The 24,183-nt window shown below is 34.2% G+C and overlaps 2 protein-coding genes across 2 annotated transcripts; both read left to right on the top strand.

The window, feature by feature from the left end:
- Window positions 1-14,105: 14,105 nt before the first annotated feature.
- Window positions 14,106-22,023, top strand: LOC126670432 (uncharacterized). Its single transcript, XM_050364158.2, has 11 exons — window positions 14,106-14,188; window positions 14,372-15,178; window positions 15,736-15,848; window positions 15,942-16,061; window positions 16,233-16,320; window positions 16,897-16,988; window positions 18,239-18,343; window positions 19,878-19,987; window positions 21,417-21,504; window positions 21,584-21,619; window positions 21,716-22,023. Exons 2-11 carry the CDS (start codon window positions 14,560-14,562, stop codon window positions 21,797-21,799), a joined length of 1,455 nt encoding a protein of 484 aa, XP_050220115.1. The 5' UTR covers window positions 14,106-14,188; window positions 14,372-14,559; the 3' UTR covers window positions 21,800-22,023.
- Window positions 22,024-23,057: 1,034 nt separating this feature from the next.
- LOC126669945 (uncharacterized) lies at window positions 23,058-23,683 on the top strand. Its single transcript, XM_050363594.2, has 2 exons — window positions 23,058-23,277; window positions 23,357-23,683. The coding sequence occupies exons 1-2, from the start codon at window positions 23,119-23,121 to the stop codon at window positions 23,456-23,458; spliced, it is 261 nt and encodes an 86-aa protein (XP_050219551.1). The 5' UTR covers window positions 23,058-23,118; the 3' UTR covers window positions 23,459-23,683.
- Window positions 23,684-24,183: the final 500 nt, after the last annotated feature.

Genomic DNA, 24,183 nt, shown 5'->3' with positions numbered 1-24,183 from the left:
CTTAAGAACAGATATCTGTTCTCAAGAACAGAATTTTCTGTTCTTGAGAACATAATTTTCTGAGAAGACGACCCATCCGGTCGTCTTCTCACCTGAGAAGACGACCGGAGAGGACGGGTCAGTTTGGGTCGGGTGGATTAGGTCGGGTGGTGGTTTGGGTTCGAATAGATGGTTTAGGTTTTGGTTAGATTTTTTTTCAAATATTAATTTGAGGGTATTTTGGGTTTTCCAATTTTTTAGGGTATTTTGGTGACGTGTCAGCTGACATGGCGCCGCCAATTTTTTTTTTAAATGACAGCCGCCAAAAAATGACGGCGTTGAGGGGTATTTTCGTCCATAAGGACCATGAATGAGCGCCGCCATAAAAGTTGGGCGTTTTAAGGAAGCTTTTGAAAGTATATGGGGTTTAGAGAAGTTTGGGGTAAAAGTCGAGAACCGTCGGTGATTATTAGCTTCAGTTTCGTCCCAATTCAAGGTTCAAACTGGCTTGTAAACAAGATAAAATACAGGTCATATCAATATGACACGTAAATTTATTTACTTGAATAGATTGGAAATGTGAATAATGCCTGATAACATCTTGTAGCGCGAAACAACCTCGGCGAAAGAAGGTATTACTAAGACAAGCAATTTACTGATCTAGTGTCTAGAGGGGGTCACCAAGCTACAAGAGACAAGATCACCGAAAAACATCTTCCCAAGCTATGATGATCGACATCATAGCTCGGCTAAGCAATACCATTAAGTCGGTCTCCAAAGTGTCTCTGAACAAGACTAATACCTGAGATACCCTACGGATCAACACTTACGTGTAACTGATTTTGGGGACCACATAAAATCCTCTGACAAGTACAAAAAAATGTTCCATGCGTTTGACGCACCTAACAAACCGCGCCAAATGCGGAAGAACACGCCACGTAAGCATAACAGGAAAAATGGACCACAAGAAGGAGAAGAGGACAACACAACAAGGTTTGCATGTGACCTTACGCGCAAACCCTATGTAATTCTTTCTCTTTCACCAATCTTCTTCTTCTTTTTTCCCTCACCTGAAAAACTCACTTGAGCATCGGAGCGAACGTCCGATGACCCCCACCGGAGTTCCTTCTGACCTCTGTTTACTAGTGTGTGCAGGTACTAGAAGACCGATCCGTTTTGTGATTCATCAATACCAATACGATATATTCAGTTTATTTGTTTAAATAAGCCAAACATTATTCATATAGTCACGATCTAATAGAGTACACATATATATGTAATTAGTTAAATAATATATACTCCTTCCGTCCCGTTTAAAAAGGGACAAATAACTTTTACACATAAATTAAAAAAATATTAATTATTATAGTTTTTATTATTTTATCCCTATTAATGATGGTTTTGTAATTTGTGTATAAATTAATAATTATCAATTATAGAAAGAGAAAAGAAAATGAAAGAGTATAATTTATGTAAATCGGAACAGAAAATACGATATAACCTTTTTAGGTATTACAAGTAAAAAAAAATGAGATACGTCCTTTCTTAAACAGAACAGGGGGTGTTTATATATATATATATATATATATATATATATATATATTCACACACACACACACTCATATTATTTATATGTATTGATAATGTGTCATTCATGTATATGTGTAACATATTTTAAATTAACATGTTTGCAAATTATGTACATGTTTGCAAATTATGTTCGCCTGTTATGATTTATTTTCAGGGGCAGACCTAACCTTATGGCTGAGGTGGCGACCGTCCCTTCAAATCTTTTGAAAAATAAAATTTAGTATGTCAATTTTTAAATATTTTTAAAATATGTAGTTATTATAGATTAATTTTTGGTTAATGTCAAAAAAAAATCACGAACTTTACATGTTTTCTCATTTTAATCACGCAGTTTAAATTTTCTCATTTTCATGCACGAACTACCATCTTTTCTCAAATTCATGCACGGTGCTGAGGTGGCACTCATTCATTGGTGTAAAATGACCTCCACCTCAGCGAATTATACCAATGGAGCCGTGACACCTCAGCACCGTGCATGAATTTGAGAAAACGTGGTAGTTCGTGCATGAAAATGAGAAAATTTAAATTTCGTGATTAAAATGAGAAAACGTGTAAAGTTGGTGAATTTTTATAACATTAACTCTTTCATTTTTATAGAATTCATCCTCTCAAAATAAATTTATACCAAATAGCCACTTCATTCTAGATTTTTTTAGTTCCACTCCTATCTATTTTGACATTTTAGTAGATGTTCTCATATAATCTTTTTTAAGAAAATAAAAATATTGCAGGACTTTTGAGTTGATTTTTATTAAATTTTCCATAATTTATTATTCTCTTGGCTAAATATAAAATAGAAGTACAAAAAACAAATATGAACAACTAAATAATTACAGCCAAATTCAGCTACATGCAATTTGTAGGTGGCCCTCTGTCACGACCCAAACTATTGAGCCGCGACCGGCGCTAGGGAACGGGAGTGGTAGCTCCGGAACCCGTAGCAAGCCTAAAATCACAATTAATTTTTCGCAAATATAAAATAAACAATTAACAACAAACAACGGAAGCCAATACTCGTATATAACATATTACCAAATATACACACTAACTGTTTCAAAACCTCGCGGGCTCTAGTTACCGTACCCTGTACGAACTGGCCTCGCGGTACAATACACCGCAGTTAGTGTCTCAAACTGTCACACCGGCATCTGGGGCCGTGGATCATATACAAACACGTAGCCTATCAAAAACATATAAACAAAGACAGCAGTCGATATGTACAATCAAAATAAAACTGCTGACTAGGCTACTATTCTGCTGACACCGGACCACTACTGCAGCATTAACAGAAGTCATAAACTAACATATACAGATGACTTCTGCACTCCAAAATTGGTCTCTAGCTAAGCCCACAAGCTAAGCACCTGAAAGACATCAAAGGTGAGGGGTCAGTATTTGGGGAAATACTGAGTGAGTTTGCATTTACTAACGGTATTAATATAAAAACATAGCATCGCATCTCAAGAAAATATTAATGTAAAACATATAAACAGGTATTTGATCCGTACGAAACTAATATCCTAGCATGCGACTCATCTCTCGAATAATCACATATCATTCAATCCAAACGTAAATATCAATTGCGAGTCTAACTCGCTGGTGGCCCAGCCACTAGATACGGGGACTTCCAGGCTACACCGTAGCCGAGTTCACTCTGCGTATCTAAATCATATACCCAATCGTAAATATCAATCGCGAGTCTAACTCGCTGGTGGCCCAGCCACATAAATTTTATAATCATCAACAGCTCCCAGCTGTGTCAAGTCGTTTCTCAAATGCAAATATACTAGACTGACTCGATACTGGTGATCACACAGCCTATTGACACCCAATAGGTAGCTAGTTTCATCGGATCGCATACTAGTTCTTATATACAGAAATTAAATAAACGTATAACATTCAATCAAATCATATAACATGCGATGCGTAAAAACAGTGTACGTATTTATATAAAATAACTTTATATATAATACACGAAAGTAAAGTGCAACTCACAGTGACCGCAAACCAAGAAATGATATGATCGATCTGATGGTATGCCCCCGCTAGTCCGCTTCTACTGACTCCGCTATTCGCTGACACGTCTGGTACATTGTTTTTGATTAGACGTGCACTTTATACTTTAATACATATAATACTTTCATAATTTAACTATTGGTTTCATTCTTTGTATTACTCTCGTATTCAGAAACTCTTAGTCGTGTCCACGACGTATTAAATACTACTTCTTGTATCCGAGAGTTATATATTTCTTTTAATACTTTACATTATCGTCACTCGCGTAAAACGTCGAGCTAAGTTTATTTCAGTCCCTCGGACAAAAGTCTGTTTTAGTCCCTCATGAAATACGCGTCTGCACAAGGTGGTGTGCGTTCGTACACCATGGGTGTGCGTTCGCACACCGGTGTGCGTCCGCACACTGTGGGTGTGCGTTCGCACACCTTCACTGGTGTGCGTTCGCACACCACTGGTGTGCGTTCGCACACCATCACAGGTGTGCGTTCGCACACCACGGGTGTGCGATCGCACACCACGTGCAATCTGCACGCAGTCCCCGGAAACATCGTTTCCGGGCTTCCCGTCATGCTATCACTTGCCATACATGTCAATTTCTCCGTTTCCAACAAAACCCGTAACTTTGTTTCTCCAAAAACGCTAAAATCAAGTTTAAATCCATAATTCCAATTCCTAAACTAAAACAGCCCAAATAACTCAATTTCAGCACCAATTCCCGAAATTTTACCTTGAAATGAAGCTCAAGATCAGTAGAGGATTGAATTCCGAAGAGATTGCCGCGAAAATCACGTGAATCGGACGTCGTACGGAGAAACGGCGGCGAAATAACGTAATCGGCGAAACCTCACAATTCTCTCGATCCTTCTCTGATCTTCATTTCATATTTCCTTAATTATATATGATTTGGCTAAAAGCTCATTTGAGTCCTTGTTCTTTTTGTTTCTTATCATTTATCCTTCAAACTTTTCAATCCTACGATTTAGTCCATAGCTAAATCGTTAAACTATTTTATTACGACTTATACGTATTATTTATATCCGATAAATAATACCAAGCTCGATATTAGTACTTTCCGTCAAATTCCAATATTTCTATTTTCGACACAAAGTGGCTAAATTACCACTTTGGTTCCTGCACTTTATTTTGGGCTTTTCTTGACATTTTTTCCTTTTAATTCCAATTCTAACTTTAGAATTAAAATATAACCTTAATTTCCGTATAACTAATTTCTCAAAACCGGCCTATTTAAAACTTATTTATTTTAATTTTATCGGATAACTTTCCGATGTTGTCACTCTGACGACTCAAAATTGGACACGTGGTCCAATTAGCTAATTAATTATTTTGGGGTATTACATTCTTCCCCCCTTATAAAAATTCGTCCTCGAATTTTCATAAAACTTGTTGGGATCTTAAAATCGTCCTTAAATTATCCTTGACGTCCATTACTACGTGTCAGACGTAGTTTCTTCTTTTATTTTAAATCTTATCTCTCACTAATAGTTATGACTTCGCACTTAATGTTAATCGATTATCTATCTTGTTCATAGAAGCTTCTTGTGGTTGCATAGTTGAGAATCTCTTCATTGCTACTTTCGTTTCGTTTGTTGTTTTTCCCGACATAGGATAACCTTGGACGTATCCTTGATGTCGTGGTCCTTGTGTCATTGCTATTTGATTGCTACTAATCGTTGTCTAGCACTTTCTCGTTCCATCTTTAATAACGTACTTACTTTATTTATACTCCTATGAGTATTTTCCTTTCGTATTCACAATCTACGACTTTTAGTCTTACTATCATCTAACGATATCATCCTTCTTCCTTACTGATTATCGTCGTTGCTTACTCCTTTCTACCGTTATCTGACATCTTACCCCTGATTAACTAATTTCTTTCAACTTGTACCCTGTCTAGCACAGTTACTATCTCTTAACATAACTAAACTTGATACATCCTTCATTATCTCCCACTTCTTATTCTTTCGCTTCTTTAAGCTATCGTAAACTTTACGTCGTCCTATTGGTCGTGATCCTTTGTTCTTTACCATAGTTTTAGATACGTAATTTACATTACTTCTGATCGTATGGCTTGTATAGTCTCTCTTATGCACTAATATTACTTATATTCTTATCCCCTTCACTTTCATCTAATTGCTCTTTGAAAGTTTACCTTAAATCTCTTATTGACTTTTCATTCAATAATGTTTTTCCTTTACGTCATAGTTCCTTATTCAAGATGACCTCATAATAATCCTACATGCTTCTTTAATATTTAACTATTTCGAGAACTTTTCTCGTTAATCAGCTTTCGCTTAACTTCTTTCTTATTTTTAACCTTTAACTGACTTCATCTTTAATTTTCATCCTCAACAGATTCATTAGATCCTTAATAACTTATTTATTTTCTTAATCGTCATTCTTTCTTGTTGTATAATCAGTTTTCTTTCTATTTTACTCTTCTGCTTCTTACTGTTAATTCTTTTAATTTCACTTCTTACAATACAGTCTTAACACTGATTGTAATCGTTCCTTAACTTATTCTTATTCTATCTCTCGTCTTCTTATTAAATTTTGAGGGTATTTGAGTTTTACCCTTACACTTTTCTTCATACCATCCACCATTCTTACATTTACTAAAATATATGTCTATACGCGTGCCTTTCTCCTTTCTGTTAATGTAACTTACAATTCTTAAGGCTGATATTAGTAATTTTACTTAATATCAGTCATATAGCATTACTATCTCTCTTGATCTATTTAATTTAAACTTTCGTATCTTGCAAAATCGTATGCTTCGTCATTTCGTATCCTTCCTCTTTCTACTCCTGTATCCTTAAATACTGATATTGATAACGTTATATCTCCTTTAAATATCATTTGATATCCATCATTCGTATTACCATCTCTTTTGGCCTTCATACTTTTAATTTCTCCTCTTCAATTACGATTTTCTAATGCTACTTCGTTTATCTCAATTATAAGAATAATCCTATATATATCCTTATATATATGTTACGTTTCTTTCGTCTTGCACGACTCCCTGTCGTTCCATCCTTTACTCTTGTATAAAGATAATTGCTGTATCCTTAAATATCGCCAGTGTATCGCAGCGTATCTGTGTATGCTTCCCGATAATCACTCCTTTAGCTTCATTAGCCGAATTACAATAATTATTAACATGGCTTTATTCTTTTATTGGAGTTTCTTTCACAATTTTATTCTTATTTAATAAGAATCTTTTATTCTTTGTCGCAGGGCTTTATATCCGAGTTTACTTACTAAACAAAACGATTTTAAAACTTCTTTTGGCTGCGCAGCTCTTTCTAAACCATTTTTCATAAATCACTTAAAATCGTTAGTACAATTGTTGCTCAGAGTGATGACATCTCTCATCACCAAGGAGTTGCTCAAAATCGCAGTTTCTTTTTCCATTACAAAGATATGATGCATGATCTAAAATTTTTTTAAAAAAAAAAAAAAAAAAAAAAAAAAAAATCATTCTTTTATGCATTTCTATCGTGGTTATGCAATATCACATGCGACGCCTGAGCACAATTGTACCTTGAAAAATCATAAAAACTTTCAAAATCTTCATAAAATTGTAAGTCTTACTCTAGATTATACGCTCTGCGACTATTAACGGCTTCCTTTATACTTATTGAGTATATTTCAAATTTTTGTACTGCTGTCATTTTCTGTCATTTACAGACTATTTGTCTGTCACATCACTTCTCTCTCCATATCTCTGATAACTCAATTAAATTCATAATTCTTTATTACTGTAATCACCATATCCACTTCTGCAATATTCTATTCTACGTCGTATACAGATACAAGTGTCGATATTCCACATCGATTTCCCTTATAATAATCTATCTTTCCCTTTACAATTTCTTGAACGTAACATAGGAATTACGTTCACTACAGATGTATTATATAGTATATATTACATTACTATTTTTATGTGAGTTATGTTTTATGTTCTTTTATTAGGCGCGCGAGTTTAACTACAACGCTTCCTATAAGTTCTAGCTTTCTAAGGTATTATCCTAAAGGCAAAACCTATTACTGACATTCTATTATGCAATGCAGCAAATATATCAACACAATAATACACACATAAACACAATTACGGAAAGCATATAAATTGCTAATACCTGGAGGTGCCTGACGCGGAACGTTAGGTTCCCTAATAACTACGCCAGTATGTCGGCCCCTAACTGTTCTACCTGAGTTTCGTCCCCCTCTCTGCACAAAGTAAGGGTTGGTTGTAGTTCTGGAGGACGTACTAACGTAATCTGGGTGGTACTCACGTCTAAAGTAATAAGGTCGTATCGGGTCACCCGACCATTCATGCTCTGTTTCAATTCTACGGGCCATTGTGGTAAGCGTGCTGAAATGTTCGTCTACATGCTCATATAGCTCATCAAACTGAGGTCCTAAACCCCTGACATATCTGCGATTAATGGTCCTATTGTCTTCATTCAGATTAGGAACTCCCTCTGCCATCCGCAGAAAATCAGTAGAGTACGCTCCTACAGTTAACATCCCTCTAGAAAAAGAACGCATCTGCCTCCTAACCTGATTTAAGGCTATCTGCGCCTGACCGTTAGCTATGTCCGCATCTTCCCTCAAATTGCGGTATCTCCGCACACTTGACCAGAAATAGTCACCTCTGTATTCCTCGACATCTAATTCATCTAACTCTTCTTCTTCTTCAAACTCTTCTTCCTGAGGATTTTCTTCTTCTGCTTCTTCTTCCAATTCTTCTTCTGGATCCTCCTCAGGATCTTCCTCAGGATCTTCTTCAAGATCCTCTTCCGGATCTTCCTCCGGTTCTTCTTCCTCTTCTTCGCTGTATTCAATCTCCGGCGAATGTTCTCTAACTCTGTTTCTGGAAGAACTACCTATCTCTGACACAGACATAAAACCATTTTGATATATTTCTGGTGATGTTTCATTATCTGCGTGGAATCCATTCTGATGGACCCCAGATGGCTCGCCTACTTCATTATGAAACCCGTTTTGAAATATAGGAGGCGCTTCCTCCCGTTCTTCCTCAGCATGCGACTGAGCTCCGTTTTGCCCAGACATGCTGAAAAGAAACAATTTCGAACGTAAGCGACCATCTGAGCCCATTTCACACGCAATTCCAAAATCAGCTTTATGTAATGCTGTAAACATTTAGCATTTAGTCCAACTGCACGTAATTCGCAAGCAGATAATCACTTAACAATCGCAACGCGAGTAGTAAATACTTAACCCTCTCAATTGTTCATAATTTGTAAACATGTAACCACCTTCTAAATCTTAACATAAGAAACACATACTTAATTGCTTTAGTTGTCCGTATAAACAGATACCATTCACTTACTAACTTAATAGTCCTGGTTCGCGCGCGTAATGCCACATACTACTAATGCACGCATAACACAATTACAGATAACCACGGTCTGACTCTTGCTGCAGTAGTTCCTAGGTATACTCACTGACAAATACTCCCAGTCAAACAGACAATCAGACAAATCTAGCAGTGGTAACTAGACCAACTGCTCTCAAACAAACATTGAAACAAACTTGCAGTGGTAACTGGACCAAACTGCTCTGATACCAACTTTGTCACGACCCAAACTATTGAGCCGCGACCGGCGCTAGGGAACGGGAGTGGTAGCTCCGGAACCCGTAGCAAGCCTAAAATCACAATTAATTTTTCGCAAATATAAAATAAACAATTAACAACAAACAACGGAAGCCAATACTCGTATATAACATATTACCAAATATACACACTAACTGTTTCAAAACCTCGCGGGCTCTAGTTACCGTACCCTGTACGAACTGGCCTCGCGGTACAATACACCGCAGTTAGTGTCTCAAACTGTCACACCGGCATCTGGGGCCGTGGATCATATACAAACACGTAGCCTATCAAAAACATATAAACAAAGACAGCAGTCGATATGTACAATCAAAATAAAACTGCTGACTAGGCTACTATTCTGCTGACACCGGACCACTACTGCAGCATTAACAGAAGTCATAAACTAACATATACAGATGACTTCTGCACTCCAAAATTGGTCTCTAGCTAAGCCCACAAGCTAAGCACCTGAAAGACATCAAAGGTGAGGGGTCAGTATTTGGGGAAATACTGAGTGAGTTTGCATTTACTAACGGTATTAATATAAAAACATAGCATCGCATCTCAAGAAAATATTAATGTAAAACATATAAACAGGTATTTGATCCGTACGAAACTAATATCCTAGCATGCGACTCATCTCTCGAATAATCACATATCATTCAATCCAAACGTAAATATCAATTGCGAGTCTAACTCGCTGGTGGCCCAGCCACTAGATACGGGGACTTCCAGGCTACACCGTAGCCGAGTTCACTCTGCGTATCTAAATCATATACCCAATCGTAAATATCAATCGCGAGTCTAACTCGCTGGTGGCCCAGCCACATAAATTTTATAATCATCAACAGCTCCCAGCTGTGTCAAGTCGTTTCTCAAATGCAAATATACTAGACTGACTCGATACTGGTGATCACACAGCCTATTGACACCCAATAGGTAGCTAGTTTCATCGGATCGCATACTAGTTCTTATATACAGAAATTAAATAAACGTATAACATTCAATCAAATCATATAACATGCGATGCGTAAAAACAGTGTACGTATTTATATAAAATAACTTTATATATAATACACGAAAGTAAAGTGCAACTCACAGTGACCGCAAACCAAGAAATGATATGATCGATCTGATGGTATGCCCCCGCTAGTCCGCTTCTACTGACTCCGCTATTCGCTGACACGTCTGGTACATTGTTTTTGATTAGACGTGCACTTTATACTTTAATACATATAATACTTTCATAATTTAACTATTGGTTTCATTCTTTGTATTACTCTCGTATTCAGAAACTCTTAGTCGTGTCCACGACGTATTAAATACTACTTCTTGTATCCGAGAGTTATATATTTCTTTTAATACTTTACATTATCGTCACTCGCGTAAAACGTCGAGCTAAGTTTATTTCAGTCCCTCGGACAAAAGTCTGTTTTAGTCCCTCATGAAATACGCGTCTGCACAAGGTGGTGTGCGTTCGTACACCATGGGTGTGCGTTCGCACACCGGTGTGCGTCCGCACACTGTGGGTGTGCGTTCGCACACCTTCACTGGTGTGCGTTCGCACACCACTGGTGTGCGTTCGCACACCATCACAGGTGTGCGTTCGCACACCACGGGTGTGCGATCGCACACCACGTGCAATCTGCACGCAGTCCCCGGAAACATCGTTTCCGGGCTTCCCGTCATGCTATCACTTGCCATACATGTCAATTTCTCCGTTTCCAACAAAACCCGTAACTTTGTTTCTCCAAAAACGCTAAAATCAAGTTTAAATCCATAATTCCAATTCCTAAACTAAAACAGCCCAAATAACTCAATTTCAGCACCAATTCCCGAAATTTTACCTTGAAATGAAGCTCAAGATCAGTAGAGGATTGAATTCCGAAGAGATTGCCGCGAAAATCACGTGAATCGGACGTCGTACGGAGAAACGGCGGCGAAATAACGTAATCGGCGAAACCTCACAATTCTCTCGATCCTTCTCTGATCTTCATTTCATATTTCCTTAATTATATATGATTTGGCTAAAAGCTCATTTGAGTCCTTGTTCTTTTTGTTTCTTATCATTTATCCTTCAAACTTTTCAATCCTACGATTTAGTCCATAGCTAAATCGTTAAACTATTTTATTACGACTTATACGTATTATTTATATCCGATAAATAATACCAAGCTCGATATTAGTACTTTCCGTCAAATTCCAATATTTCTATTTTCGACACAAAGTGGCTAAATTACCACTTTGGTTCCTGCACTTTATTTTGGGCTTTTCTTGACATTTTTTCCTTTTAATTCCAATTCTAACTTTAGAATTAAAATATAACCTTAATTTCCGTATAACTAATTTCTCAAAACCGGCCTATTTAAAACTTATTTATTTTAATTTTATCGGATAACTTTCCGATGTTGTCACTCTGACGACTCAAAATTGGACACGTGGTCCAATTAGCTAATTAATTATTTTGGGGTATTACACCCTCACACATAATAAGAAAAAAAAGAGGATGTTGGAGTTTCAACAACTATTTTAAAAAATATTTTTATCATTACTACTAATAAACAACACAATTACAAAAGGCTAAATAATGACATTAAGATAAACTATTTTTGATGTTGAGAAATTCAAATTGCTTTGCATTAATTATGACTTTCATCATTGCTGACTTAATGACTTTGTTGATTTTAGATTACGACATCAATGAATTCCACCTTTATGAATGTTACTACATCAATTAATAATTATTCCCTCTATTTTTATTTAATTGCCCATTTAATCAGAATTATACATATTAAAAAATAACTTCGTCTTAAATTATATAAATAAATATTAATATAAGCCATATAACAAATACTTTATAAATTGAGTTATAGAATCATTTATTAGGGAGGGATAGATTTAGAAGACAATAGTTATGTTATTTTGAAATTCTAAATGGACAACTAATTATAGAAAAATTAATCTGACTAAATGAACAATTAAATAAAAACAGAGGGAATAATTTACTAATAATATTTTATTTATAGATGATGTAATTTTTATTAACTAATAGACGTAAATAATTATGCCAAGTAATCCATAATTTATAATCTAATCTTACATGATAATTTAGTTCACTTAAATATTTCTTTCACATAATTTAATTCACTTTCATCAATGCAGACTATTTTTAATGCAAGCCTGAGTCCAGTTGAGTTCGAGCTTTATATTTACTATCTAAATTCGGCTCATGCATTTTACGGGTTCAAACAGGGTTTTGCGGCCTATAAGAAAAATCGCCCGTAAAAATTTGGGCTGTTTACACAATTAACCAACATTAGATAATTGTTTACTTTTATACATGTCAGACTTTCAATTTACTGAACTATTATATATGGAGCCAATTCTAACTTTTATATAGAATCTTTATATTCAATCCTAATAGTATCATCCTTACATATAAAAATAAAAAATATATTATACATACAACCAACACAATAGTTCGTAAATTAAAAAAAAAACCTATTTCAAACCATTCTATTTTCTCAATTCTCTTCGTATCTGCACAGTTCCTTCAACATCACTTGTATAATTATTTTTCGTCTTCCATCTCTCATACTTAACCAAGTTTTGACAAATTCGGATCCGATACAATTCCATTTCATAAAATAGCAAAGATGAAATACTTTAATAAAGGCATCATCCAAATCCTTTTCAGGTTCACTAGAAGATTTCTTTTTCGAAGAACTAAAAGTTGACCTAGTCTTAAGTGACTGTTAGAATCAACATCATATCGACAACATGTCAACAAGTCAACAGACAAAAATTAATAAGTCTTTCAAAAACAGAACAAAATAAGATATAAAATATATATAATAACAGATCAGATAACAATCACTACAAGTTAAACAAAATTAACTATACAAAGTAAAATCAAATGAATAATATCTTCATCGATTTCTTGACCGGGGCTTTTTCATATTCAAAAAGTTCAACATAAACTTTTCTCTTCGCACTAGAGTCTATCTTCTTTTGTTGTTTCGAATGAAACATGCTTGCTAATTCTTTTCCAGTACACAATATCTGAAATTTAAAATCATAAAACTTAAAAATAAAATAAAAACCTAATTCATGATTTAAATCTAAAAACAACAAACAGATGGAAATAAACATAATTATTAAAAATCGAATTAACTATAAAATCAAAGGCAAATTACAGAAATAATTAAATTACAAAACCTAAAATAAAAACTAACCTAAATCAAGTAAAGAACAACTACAAATCATCTAAAATCGTAAACAATAATCAAATTAAACATGTTAATTAACAAATTCATGAACTGATAAGAATATATCACTAAAAAATAAAAAATAAAAACTTACAAATATATAACCACTATCGAGAACAGTAAAGACGAACCGTGGACAAGATTACGAAGACCGGACGAGCAAGGTATGTAGTTTTGGAGATGGAGAATGAAGATTGTGAAAAACAGCGGAGAAAGTAACTACCGATTCAGAGAGAAAAGAAAAAAATCGTAGAAAAAAAAGAAATTAAATAAACATAGATATATTAAGAAGAAAAGTTGGTAGGTAAAGTAAACTTATAAACCTAATCATATAAAAGTAACTGGGCAACAAATTCGTATTTCACATAAAAAGACCTAAAAATTTGGATTTTTATTGGACTCAGACTGTAGCTGGACTTGAAACCAAATTAACTGTCCATGCCCAGTCTTAGAAGGACGGGCCTAAACAGGCCGGACGGTATCCAGACCCATGATAAGGCCCATAATCATATGTTTAGGCCCATAATCCTAAATGTAATCGGCCCGATCTTATTATTGCAGCTACTACACCAAGTCAGTGCTGGTCATGCTGGAGAGTGGAGAGTAGTGAGGTTAGTATTTATAGGGCAGAGCGCGAGAGCCGGAAGATTTACCGCCACCGCCACCGCCGCCGGAAAGCGGCAACTCAAAACTAGTGAGTATTATTAATACTTATGATTGTTCTGCTGAGTTCAGTTTCATTTGTTTGGATTCTTTAATCTACTCCTTTTCATTTGCATGAACTGATAAACATATATCTTGTTGTTGCGTTTAACATCCGACTTTTGTTTTTGTTTTTCATTTCTGATTAATAATTTTAGAGCTCTAAATTTTCCAGGTTATTATTCCTTTATGTCAATAGAAATTTGGACTTTGCTTGGAATGAATTTGCTGTTTTCTTGAATTGGAACATTGAAATTATATGCAAATATTGTATGGGAAGTTGAATTTGGAGGTATAAGAAGCTCAAAATTTCATTGATAATACATTTAGACAGGAGAAAGTAAAGTGTTAGAGTTTTGTAAAATGGACTTTAAATCAAGAGGGAAAGGTAAAAGAGTTCAAAGTGTTGATCGGAGAGGGGTCGAGAGTGACTTTTCGAATAAGGATAAAATGCCTGTATTTTCAGATAAGAAAAGGAAGAGAATTTATGCTGATAAATTCCCCGATGGGAAATTGATAAACAGGATGGAAACGAGAAATTTGTATGGCAAAGGGAAAATACAAACCAGAGATGATTCTGTTAAAGTTAGGAGTTTTAAAGGACCGCCTCGCACAATTTGGGTTCCGAACAGTGTAAAGGCTGATAGTTCAAGAAATAAGCATCTTTCTCATGATATTATTGATGAAACGGGAAATATGAAGTTTTCTGCTGGAAAACAAAGAACCAAGGCAGAGGAGGCTGATAAATTGGATGGCAGAAGGAATAGTGTATTGCAGAAACAATCTAAAAAGAAATCTGATTCAAGTAACCATCCTTATGTACCGCATTCAAGATCTACAAAGAAAATTGTTCTAAACAAACAAAGCCTTGTTGATGGTAGTTCAGAAGTAGATACCCGGCCAAAGAAGAAAAAGCCAAAGATTCGGTTAGACCCATATGATATTTCAAATAAGCGTCTCGATGATGAAGTAGTTACTCATGGTGAGAATTTTACCAGTTCATCTTGTTTGGCGTATTATATAGTTTATGTTTTTGCTAATTTTACATTCTCCCTAGGATTTTACAAGAGGATAGAGGCTAACTTTTAAATTTTGCAATTTTTGCCAATGTTAGTTGTTTATAGAGGAAGAATTCATTCATGCATTTGTTTCTTGATCTACCAAGTTGTTCATTTTGTAGTAGAGATGTCAATGGCATGTAGATGAAGTGATAATTTATTTGTGTCTTGGCCATCTAGTTTTCCACTTTGCCTTAAAAGAAACAAAGAAATATGGGAGTTTTGTAAGAAGAACTTATATCTTGTTCTGAAATTGCTGTTTCTAGGTCATCTAGTTTCTTGTTCTGAAATTGTTTGGCAACTAGACTACCAGTGTACTCTCTTATATCTTTGCTGGGCTACATGTCTGTCTATCTATAATATGCTGTATATCAACTGATATCTTCTTACATTTTGAATCTCTCTCTTCCGGTTCTGCTCATTTTCACACCAACTAATATGCTCTCTCATTTTAATGTTTATGTTTTTATCTGATTCACAGAGCATGTTAAAGAGAAGAAAGAAGAGTCTGTTAAAGAAGTTGAAATGTCAATGAATGCACAATTCCGAGCAATAAAACCTAGTCCTTCCATCCTTTCTTATGTTGAAGATAATGTAATTTGTTTGAGCAGGTTTTGATATGTTTTCTCTTTGAGATTACTCATTCTATTTTTTTCATATTTTGTTTATAAATAATTTTCCTATCAGTTGTTAGGCCGTAGACGGATGATTGAGCTAAAAAGGGCGGGCTATAACATTGAGCTATCTGCACCATTAGATAATATCCCTTTTTCAACAAGCTCAGAGAGAGAACGAATTGAAGAAAATGTATGTTTTATTGCATCTGAAGACTGTATATGATTTGTTTTTTTTGATGTTGAATCTATAATGTCAATCAAGTTCAGTATGACCCTGAAGGTTTTTTGTCTTTTACTATAAAAAGCATTTGGCTTCTATTTGTTCTATTAATTTAGAATCTATGCTAATTGCTTTTAGTAGGTTTTTAGGAACAAAATGACATTCTTTGCTGCCGCAAAAGTTTCTTCTTCATTCCCAGCTCCTGATCTTCCAGAGATTGCATTTGCAGGTAGAGATATTACCTCCTTTTCTGCTTGCTTAGTTTTTTTACATGTTTTTGCAAATTTTCTTATTGCTCTCACCCACTTTTGTGTTCTTTTTTCCTCAATTGTAAAATTAATTATCCTGACATGGTAAATGCACATAGATCAATGATTCTTTTCATTGTTTTAGAACTCTATCTGGGCATATCATTCTCACTCCCTGCCCTTGGATTTCCTGGAGTGAGAAAGATGTTTTCTATATGGGAAGAATAATGTTTATATGCTTCATTCTATTAAGAAAGCATTGTTCTAACCATAATATGACTAACAACCTGTTTTATAATGAGATCTAGTCACAACTTTGATTTTGCATGTAGCTAAGGAATAACAAACTTAAATAAGTGTTTTTTTCACTGAATTTGTCCTCTCTAGTAACTTCTGTAAAAAGACTTTGGTGGGCATATTTCATGTCTTGTAGAATCCAAGTATTATGAGTTTAATTTCTTTCCTTTTTCATCCCTCAAATGGAAATCCAATTTAATTATCATCTACAATTAATTTGGAAACTCATTACATTTACTGGATTGTACTGCCCTTGTTAGGACGGTCAAATGTTGGGAAGTCATCACTACTTAATTGCATCACCAGGCAATGGGGTGTTGCACGGACATCAGACAAGCCTGGCCTTACTCAGGTGCTTTATCTTGTTGAAAACTATTATAAGTTGGTTATTTACAAGCAACATTGCCCTCATTGGGGTGTGGCTTTCACATCAATCCTTGTTCTTATAAAAATGATATTATTACTATACTTTATAATTGATTGTGTTAAAATAACGTTAAAAGTCTTTGTTTAACTTATTCCTCTTATTCGGAAGATAAACTACATAATATGTTATTATATATAATATAGATATTGTATTAGAAAATGTGTCGGAAATTGTGAGTGAAATGATAAATAATGAGTGATTTATGTTTAATATGATATGAAATTAATTTAGAATTTCCAAACAAAAAAAGTGTTAGAATAATAGTTATTCTTGTCAATATTTATCTTATTATTTAGGAAAACATTGCTTTTATAGTGTTTAATTCGACATTCGGACAACACAAAATTGTGTACTCTTTTCATTTAATTATTGATTTCTTTAAAATGGCTCAATCTTTGTGTTGTTTAGTTTAAGGAGATAATTTATTTAATTTTTTGACTTTGAACATATTGTTTCATTACAAACCTAAACTCATTTACTTGTATCATTATTATTCAATTTAATCCCTTAAACCTTTAAGAGTATTAATTTTACAGTACTATTATTCACTTCTTAAAATATATACAAATTGCAGTAGTCTGATAGAAGACTTTTATTATTATAATATTATTATTAAAAAGACAATGTTGAAAGGAAAACACTTTTAAGGACAATATAATTTAAAAGAAATTTATGAAATGTCAAATAACCAATTCATCTAAATGTTCAAGCTGGCAAGTGAAGTTCCAACAATAGTATTATCTTTAACACACATCTGCATGCAAATGTCCATAGGAGTTAAAGCGTCAACAAATAGAAGTCTACTTGTACTTTAATTAACTAAATGGGGCTGCCAATAATTGAATTCTATACACCTTATGATCATAGAGGCTCTCATACCATATCAAATAACCAATTCATCTAAATGTTGAATATGTTAGGTGAAACTCCAACAATAGTATTATCTTAAACATGGAGAAAAGGAAAAAGCACTGTCATAGAATTGTAATTACAATCTAAATTATCAAGATGGAAAACAAATATATAAAGGGAAAAGAAATAATTAATTTTAGACAATAACCGAAGGATGAAATTTTGAGAGTAAATTTGTTGGCTGTTACAGCTAACGTAATTGTCCATGTCATTTTAGCATATGTATTAGCTCGTTTGGTGAATGTGATTTTTTCCTTATGCAGACTATTAATTTCTTCAACCTAGAGTCAAAGCTCTGTTTAGTTGATTTGCCTGGATATGGGTTTGCATATGCGAAGGAAGAGGTTAAGGATGCTTGGGAAGACCTTGTAAGTATGCGCCCATAATATCACTTTTGTTCTGCTGTGAATCAGTAACTTGGTATGCACTAACAGTTGGAATATTTAAATCAGGTCTTCTTTATTTATGGCAGATAAGTGCTGTTTGTTACAATTTCTTTTTTCTGCTCTCCATATAATTTGTTAGCACAAGCTTATAAAACCAGAAACCACTTTATGGTTTTTCCAAGCTGTGGAAAGTGCTTTTCTATTTTAAGAAATAAATGGTAATTATCAAAAAAAAGAAAGAAATAAATGATAAAGAAGTACATTACTTATTCCAATAAATTAATTTTGAAAAAGCGATCAACAAATCTAAAACCAAGAAACGTAATAGATGCTAAACAGGTCCGCCATTTTGCATATGATGATTCTTCGGTTATAAACTCTCAGAACATCTTTCGTGTGTTCATTGGAAAAGTATAAAATGGCTCCTTTTCACTTTATAGCTTGTTATGTGCTTTCTAAAACAGTAATAAATGGCAAAAAGGTATTCTTTGCTATTATATATATAGCTAATAACTATTGACGCAGTCGCTGATAATGGTGCTGGAAAGCTGTTCAATTTTTAAATTTGACTTTCATATGAAGTATTCAAGTTTAAAAGTGAAAATATTGTTCTGTGGAAAGTTATAATTACTATAGTAGTGATATGGAGGCCGAGCCTCGGTGTAGCTTTAAAGCTACTCCTTTGGTGGTCATGGAAACAGCCTCTTTGCAAAATGCAAGGGGAGGCTGCATACAAATGTGCCCACTCTCCCCCTACCTCGGTGTCCATGTATCAGGTGAGGTCTTAATAGTAGTAACATGGGACTGCTTGCAAGAGCATATTTAGATGAGAACTTCTTCTAGGGAAATAGGTGCTAGCTTATTTGAAAACAAGGGATAAACAAATTTAATGCAACGGATTCATTAATGATTGATACTCAGTGGAGGAGTTTGAGTTTAGGGTGTGAATTTTAATATTTTTCAAGGATTTTTCGGAACTAGTTCCACTGGTTTGGCAAACAAAAATAAAAATGAAATCTATGAAGCTTCATACCTGGAAGTCTTCAAGCTTCACACCTTGTAGGATAGATGTGCGTCATGCAGTTCAAAGAAGCATGTGGTTATTGGAACAGTATTTGATTATAAAGAGCTTGGCATTGGGTATTTGTGGCTCAAACTAATTAGATGCGTGAAACTATTGTACTTATAGAATGAGTTCAGTCCTCAACAGATTTGAATTCTACATAAAATATAAATACAAAAAGAATTAGCACTTTCTAGAACATAAGAGCAATTATGAATCCTTAGGGAGAAGGCCATTTGCAGGGTTTCCATCCATGTAAAATTAATTAAATGGGTTGCGATGCTAAACTCTTACACATCTCTTCTGTTTGTTTCTTATTATTGCGTATCTGTTGTATAAATAAGTTTTTTTTGGAGAAGTTGTCATATTTGCTGTTTATGCGTATGTATAGGGCATTTCAGAATGCTGAATGTTATAAATGCCATAAGCGTAACTAAAATTTGGAATTTGTAGGTGAAGGAATATGTTTCCACGAGAGTTGGTTTGAAACAAGTATGTCTCCTTATTGACACAAAATGGGGCATGAAGCCAAGAGACCGTGAACTTATTGATTTGATGGAAAGGTATGATTCTACACCTCATTACTGATGATTATTCTTACCTAGAGTTGAATATATTTCATATTGCATGCTTCATTAATTAGCATCAGATGTGGCCTTACACGCAAGGTGGTGGCTACCAAGTTGCAAAAGCTGTGTTTTCATGGCATGTTCTCCCCCATTTCGATTTTGCTTATCTTTTTGCTTCTTTTACTACATATTTTCTAGTTTGAAATACATTGAGTTTGTAGCAGTGAATCATGGGAGCAGAGCAGCCAAAAATAATATAAAATTATGTTCAACAGGATACTTAAGATCATGTGTACCATTTCATCAATATAACAATGATTCATGCAGTAACATTCTAATGACAGGACGACCCTGCAACATTTTATAAATTACCAATTTTAATGTTTGGGTGGAGAGTTATTATTGTTTAGTTCTCATATGCGTGTTTCTTGTCTTCTTCTTTTGGTGTTTTTCACCTTGTTGCATACTATGCATAGGCAAAGTAGCAAATAAGCCCTATATTTTGAATGCATTAGTCAATCAATCTTATCTTCAGATTTGAGCTCTAGTGCATTATTTCCAATTTTCCACTACCATTCTTAATTTAGTTAATGTAGCTCAATTATCAATGGCGTCGGAACTTATTTTATGCTGTGTTAACTTTTCACTATTAAACTTGATTTCATTTTCGCGCCATAGTTCTGTCAACCAAGCACAGGAAGAAAAGAACAAGGTTAAGCAGAAAGAAGAATAATGGATAAATAGGGAGACCTTACCAGCATTATTATCTAATTAGGGAATTAAGAGAGTTGGGGGTTCTTAAGTAGCCTTCAGCTTGTAATGGTTCAAAAACAAACAAATGGATCAAATAAACTGTACACGCTGAAGCTTTTGGAGAAATACTAAATTATAGATCGGAAAAGTAAAACGTTCAAGAGATTTAACCTTTCATCAGGCATAGTAAAGCCAACATATGATTAATATCTTTTGTGGAAGTGTCTATTAGGATGGCGTCTTTTCAATATGTCGCGGAAATGTGGAGGATGTGATCTTGATATACTTCTCATCTTTTCTTAAATTCTGATATCATTTCCTTTTTTGCTTGGAATTCTTAAAGATATTTGTTTTGTCTCTAATTTAAACTCTCCTTATTGACTAAAGAAGAAAAAAGACACTGAAAGATAATGATGTATACTATTTACAATAGACTTAATAACATCATTGTGGGGTAAATTAGACTATTGATTGGAGGAAATTAACGTAATTAAAATACTGTAAGGCTTTATAGTCTACAAATAAAATACGATAATAGTTATGAGTAATTTGTATAAATTTGAGCTAAGTTGGTCTTTTCCTTTCCCAGTCATTTATGAATCTAATTGAAAGAATAGTTACCAAATTGTTAAATTTTATGAACTATGGTAATTATGTGTCCGTTTTACAGATCTCAGACGAAATACCAGATTGTATTGACCAAGACAGATTTGGTATTTCCAATTGACGTGGCACGCCGTGCAATGCAAATTGAAGAGGTGAGATTAGATGAATCTTATTTGAAGTATTAATTGAGATATAGAGGCTAATGTTTCTATGTTCAATCTTGTTCTGCAGAGTCTCAAGGCAAACAGGTCTATAGTTCAACCCGTGGTATGAAGGAACTAATCAATAATTTATTTAATTAATTATTTTGGTTGTGTGCTGCTTTGAATTTATGGCAGTTGAAGCATTTTTGTTTTACAACAGGTGATGGCGAGCTCAAAAACTGGAGCTGGTATCCGAAGTTTGAGAACAGTGCTTTCGAAGATTGCCCGGTTTGCCAAACTCTAATTTAAGGTCCACTATCAGTATAGCTAGTTGGAGAGGTCTTAAGCTGTGTCTTTCAGAATGAGTTTAATCAGTAGAACTTGCAATATTTCCCTATCCTAATCCTTTTCCTTAGAATGTCTGCAAAGCCTCACAAAATGGATAAATCAAGTTCTGAATTTTCCTGCGCCTGATGTCATTTTAGTGCAAAGGAGTTTCAGGTTAATTTAGCTATGTGCTAGTTCTTAGATAGACTCTCTTTCTGCATTTCCTTTATGATCATTTATTTATTTTGAACTTTCATTCAGTTCATGCAACATTTGACTTATTGCCGATTTAAAATGTTAAAGAGCTGGACCCAGAAACTTATTGCTTTCGAATATTTGATAGAGACGGCAACATTATATGTCTTTTCTGGTAATTTGAGAACAATGCATGATCATGTTTCTTTTGGTGGTTGCTAGCTTGTCGATGCAGTGATGTTTAGCAAATGTGGATAGTTATCTATTCAATCACGCTGATCTGATATAGAAATGCGTTAAAGAATGTCAGTGTTCGCAAATTGTTTTACAAGTTAAATTAAAAATTACTAAATTGCTTCTCTAACACGCCTTGAAGAGAAATAGATTGAGCTTGAACCAATAAATCATGCTCATTTCAAACTACACAATCCTACCGGCCAAATGAGTATATTGACATATTATTTTCTTCCAAGTAATTTTGACAATTAATCTATATTTTCTTTAATTTGAAGAAACCTGCTATGTTGGAATTGGTATTTTAGTTGGTTGAGGTATCAACATCACATTTTATCATCAAACTTCAGTGTAGAATTAATTTCAGTTCGATTTAAACTAAAACTGACTTTTTAATTTTGTAAAACGACGTGGGACAATGTTTATATATTAGCTATTCATTGCAACTTGTAGTGCTCCTATAGCTGACTTGTACGATTAGAGTACCGACAAATAAATAATATTTATAGGTTTTGAATTATAAAATAAATTTATAAAACTCGAGTTAGATAAAAATGAATACAATAGGATCTAATTATGTTATTAGTTATTAAATTTTTATTTTTAAATTAATCTTCAACCACCGACTCTACTAAAATCTCGAAATATTCTGGAGCGTTTTAGCCACTTAAAATCTTCATTGCACTTAAAATCTTCAATGATAGATTATAAATTAGGTTAATAATACAATATTATGAAATGGGTCCACCTGGTGCGAGTCATTCTTTCCTAATTATTTTTATCCAACTTTAACAGCACAAATCAACGGATAAGAAATAGAGCATGTTTGGTTAACACGCAACAAAAGAATTGGAGAATCAATTAAAAATGTGCCCCTTGAGGCTCATTCTTATATTTCTGTCGGCCACGCTCGCCGGATTCTTCGTCGTAAGAAATCTCAAATGCGGTCCTCCTCCCACCGGCGACGGCGACTGCGCAACCAATGAATCCAACAACGGTCTTCAATCTACTCCCTCCAACTCCAAGGTCTCTTCTCTCTCCTAGGGTTTCGTAATGTTACGCTTTTTCTTTCAATTTCTTTGAAATCTAGATTATAAAATTGCAGGTTCGATCGGCGATGATATCGGGATTTTGGACGACCGTGGACATGGCTAGTGGACGATATTTGTGGAGGCATTTAGCTTCTTCTTCCAAGCGTTTGAATTGAATTGTCATCATTGTTGTTGTTGTAATTCAAGCTAAATAATATGCAAAATTTACAGCATTTCAATTGGGTTTTCAATTTATAATGTTGCGGTGATATTATGATGATAATGTTCCGTAATCATCTTCGATTTCTGCTGCCAACATAATTACTGTTGAGCTTACAAATGGCCCGACTCTTGTACAAAATGAAGAATTTCAAGTAAACACTATACGGGTCATCCAATTATGTTTACGGATTATATATTTAAATTTAATATTTGAAAATTGAAAAGCTAGATTAAGGACGTTTTTTTTATAACTGCTTCGACATCTTTGTCATTAATAGGAGAAGAAGAGACATTTATCAAAACCTACAGTCTCATTTAAAAATAAGATCATATTTTATGAGTAACACCTTCTCTATTGATATCCGAAACATCCGAGCCTTTATTACAATCAATAACACTATGACAAGAAAATGTAAAGTCATTGCCAATATGATGTATCTGCGAAATCACTAACTACAAATAATTCAATATCTTCGAAATAATTTCTTATAAATATAGAAACAAACAATTTCTCATTAAAAATGATATGATAATAGTTTGCTAGTAATAACTCTTTCATTTATAATTGAAGTCCTTGTGTCTCAACCACAACAAGAGATGTCAAATTCTAACCAAAATAAAATTGATCTTCCATGAAATGCATATCTTTTAGAGTTACTTTTATTATAACAATGTAATA

This window comes from Mercurialis annua, linkage group LG2, assembly GCF_937616625.2.
Source record: "Mercurialis annua linkage group LG2, ddMerAnnu1.2, whole genome shotgun sequence".
In the NCBI taxonomy this organism is placed as follows: domain Eukaryota; kingdom Viridiplantae; phylum Streptophyta; class Magnoliopsida; order Malpighiales; family Euphorbiaceae; genus Mercurialis; species Mercurialis annua.
Note: the sequence above shows the minus strand (reverse complement) of the source record. Positions and strands in the feature narration are given on the sequence as shown.

Excerpts from the sequence above, each read along its gene's own strand:
- LOC126670432 (XM_050364158.2), top strand. The coding sequence starts at position 14,560 with ATGGACTTTAAATCAAGAGGGAAAGGTAAAAGAGTTCAAAGTGTTGAT. Across the intron at positions 16,321-16,896 it reads TCCAGAGATTGCATTTGCAG|GACGGTCAAATGTTGGGAAG; the intron begins GTAGAGATATTA and ends TGCCCTTGTTAG. Across the intron at positions 21,505-21,583 it reads GTGCAATGCAAATTGAAGAG|AGTCTCAAGGCAAACAGGTC; the intron begins GTGAGATTAGAT and ends CTTGTTCTGCAG.
- LOC126669945 (XM_050363594.2), top strand. The coding sequence starts at position 23,119 with ATGTGCCCCTTGAGGCTCATTCTTATATTTCTGTCGGCCACGCTCGCC. Across the intron at positions 23,278-23,356 it reads CTACTCCCTCCAACTCCAAG|GTTCGATCGGCGATGATATC; the intron begins GTCTCTTCTCTC and ends ATAAAATTGCAG.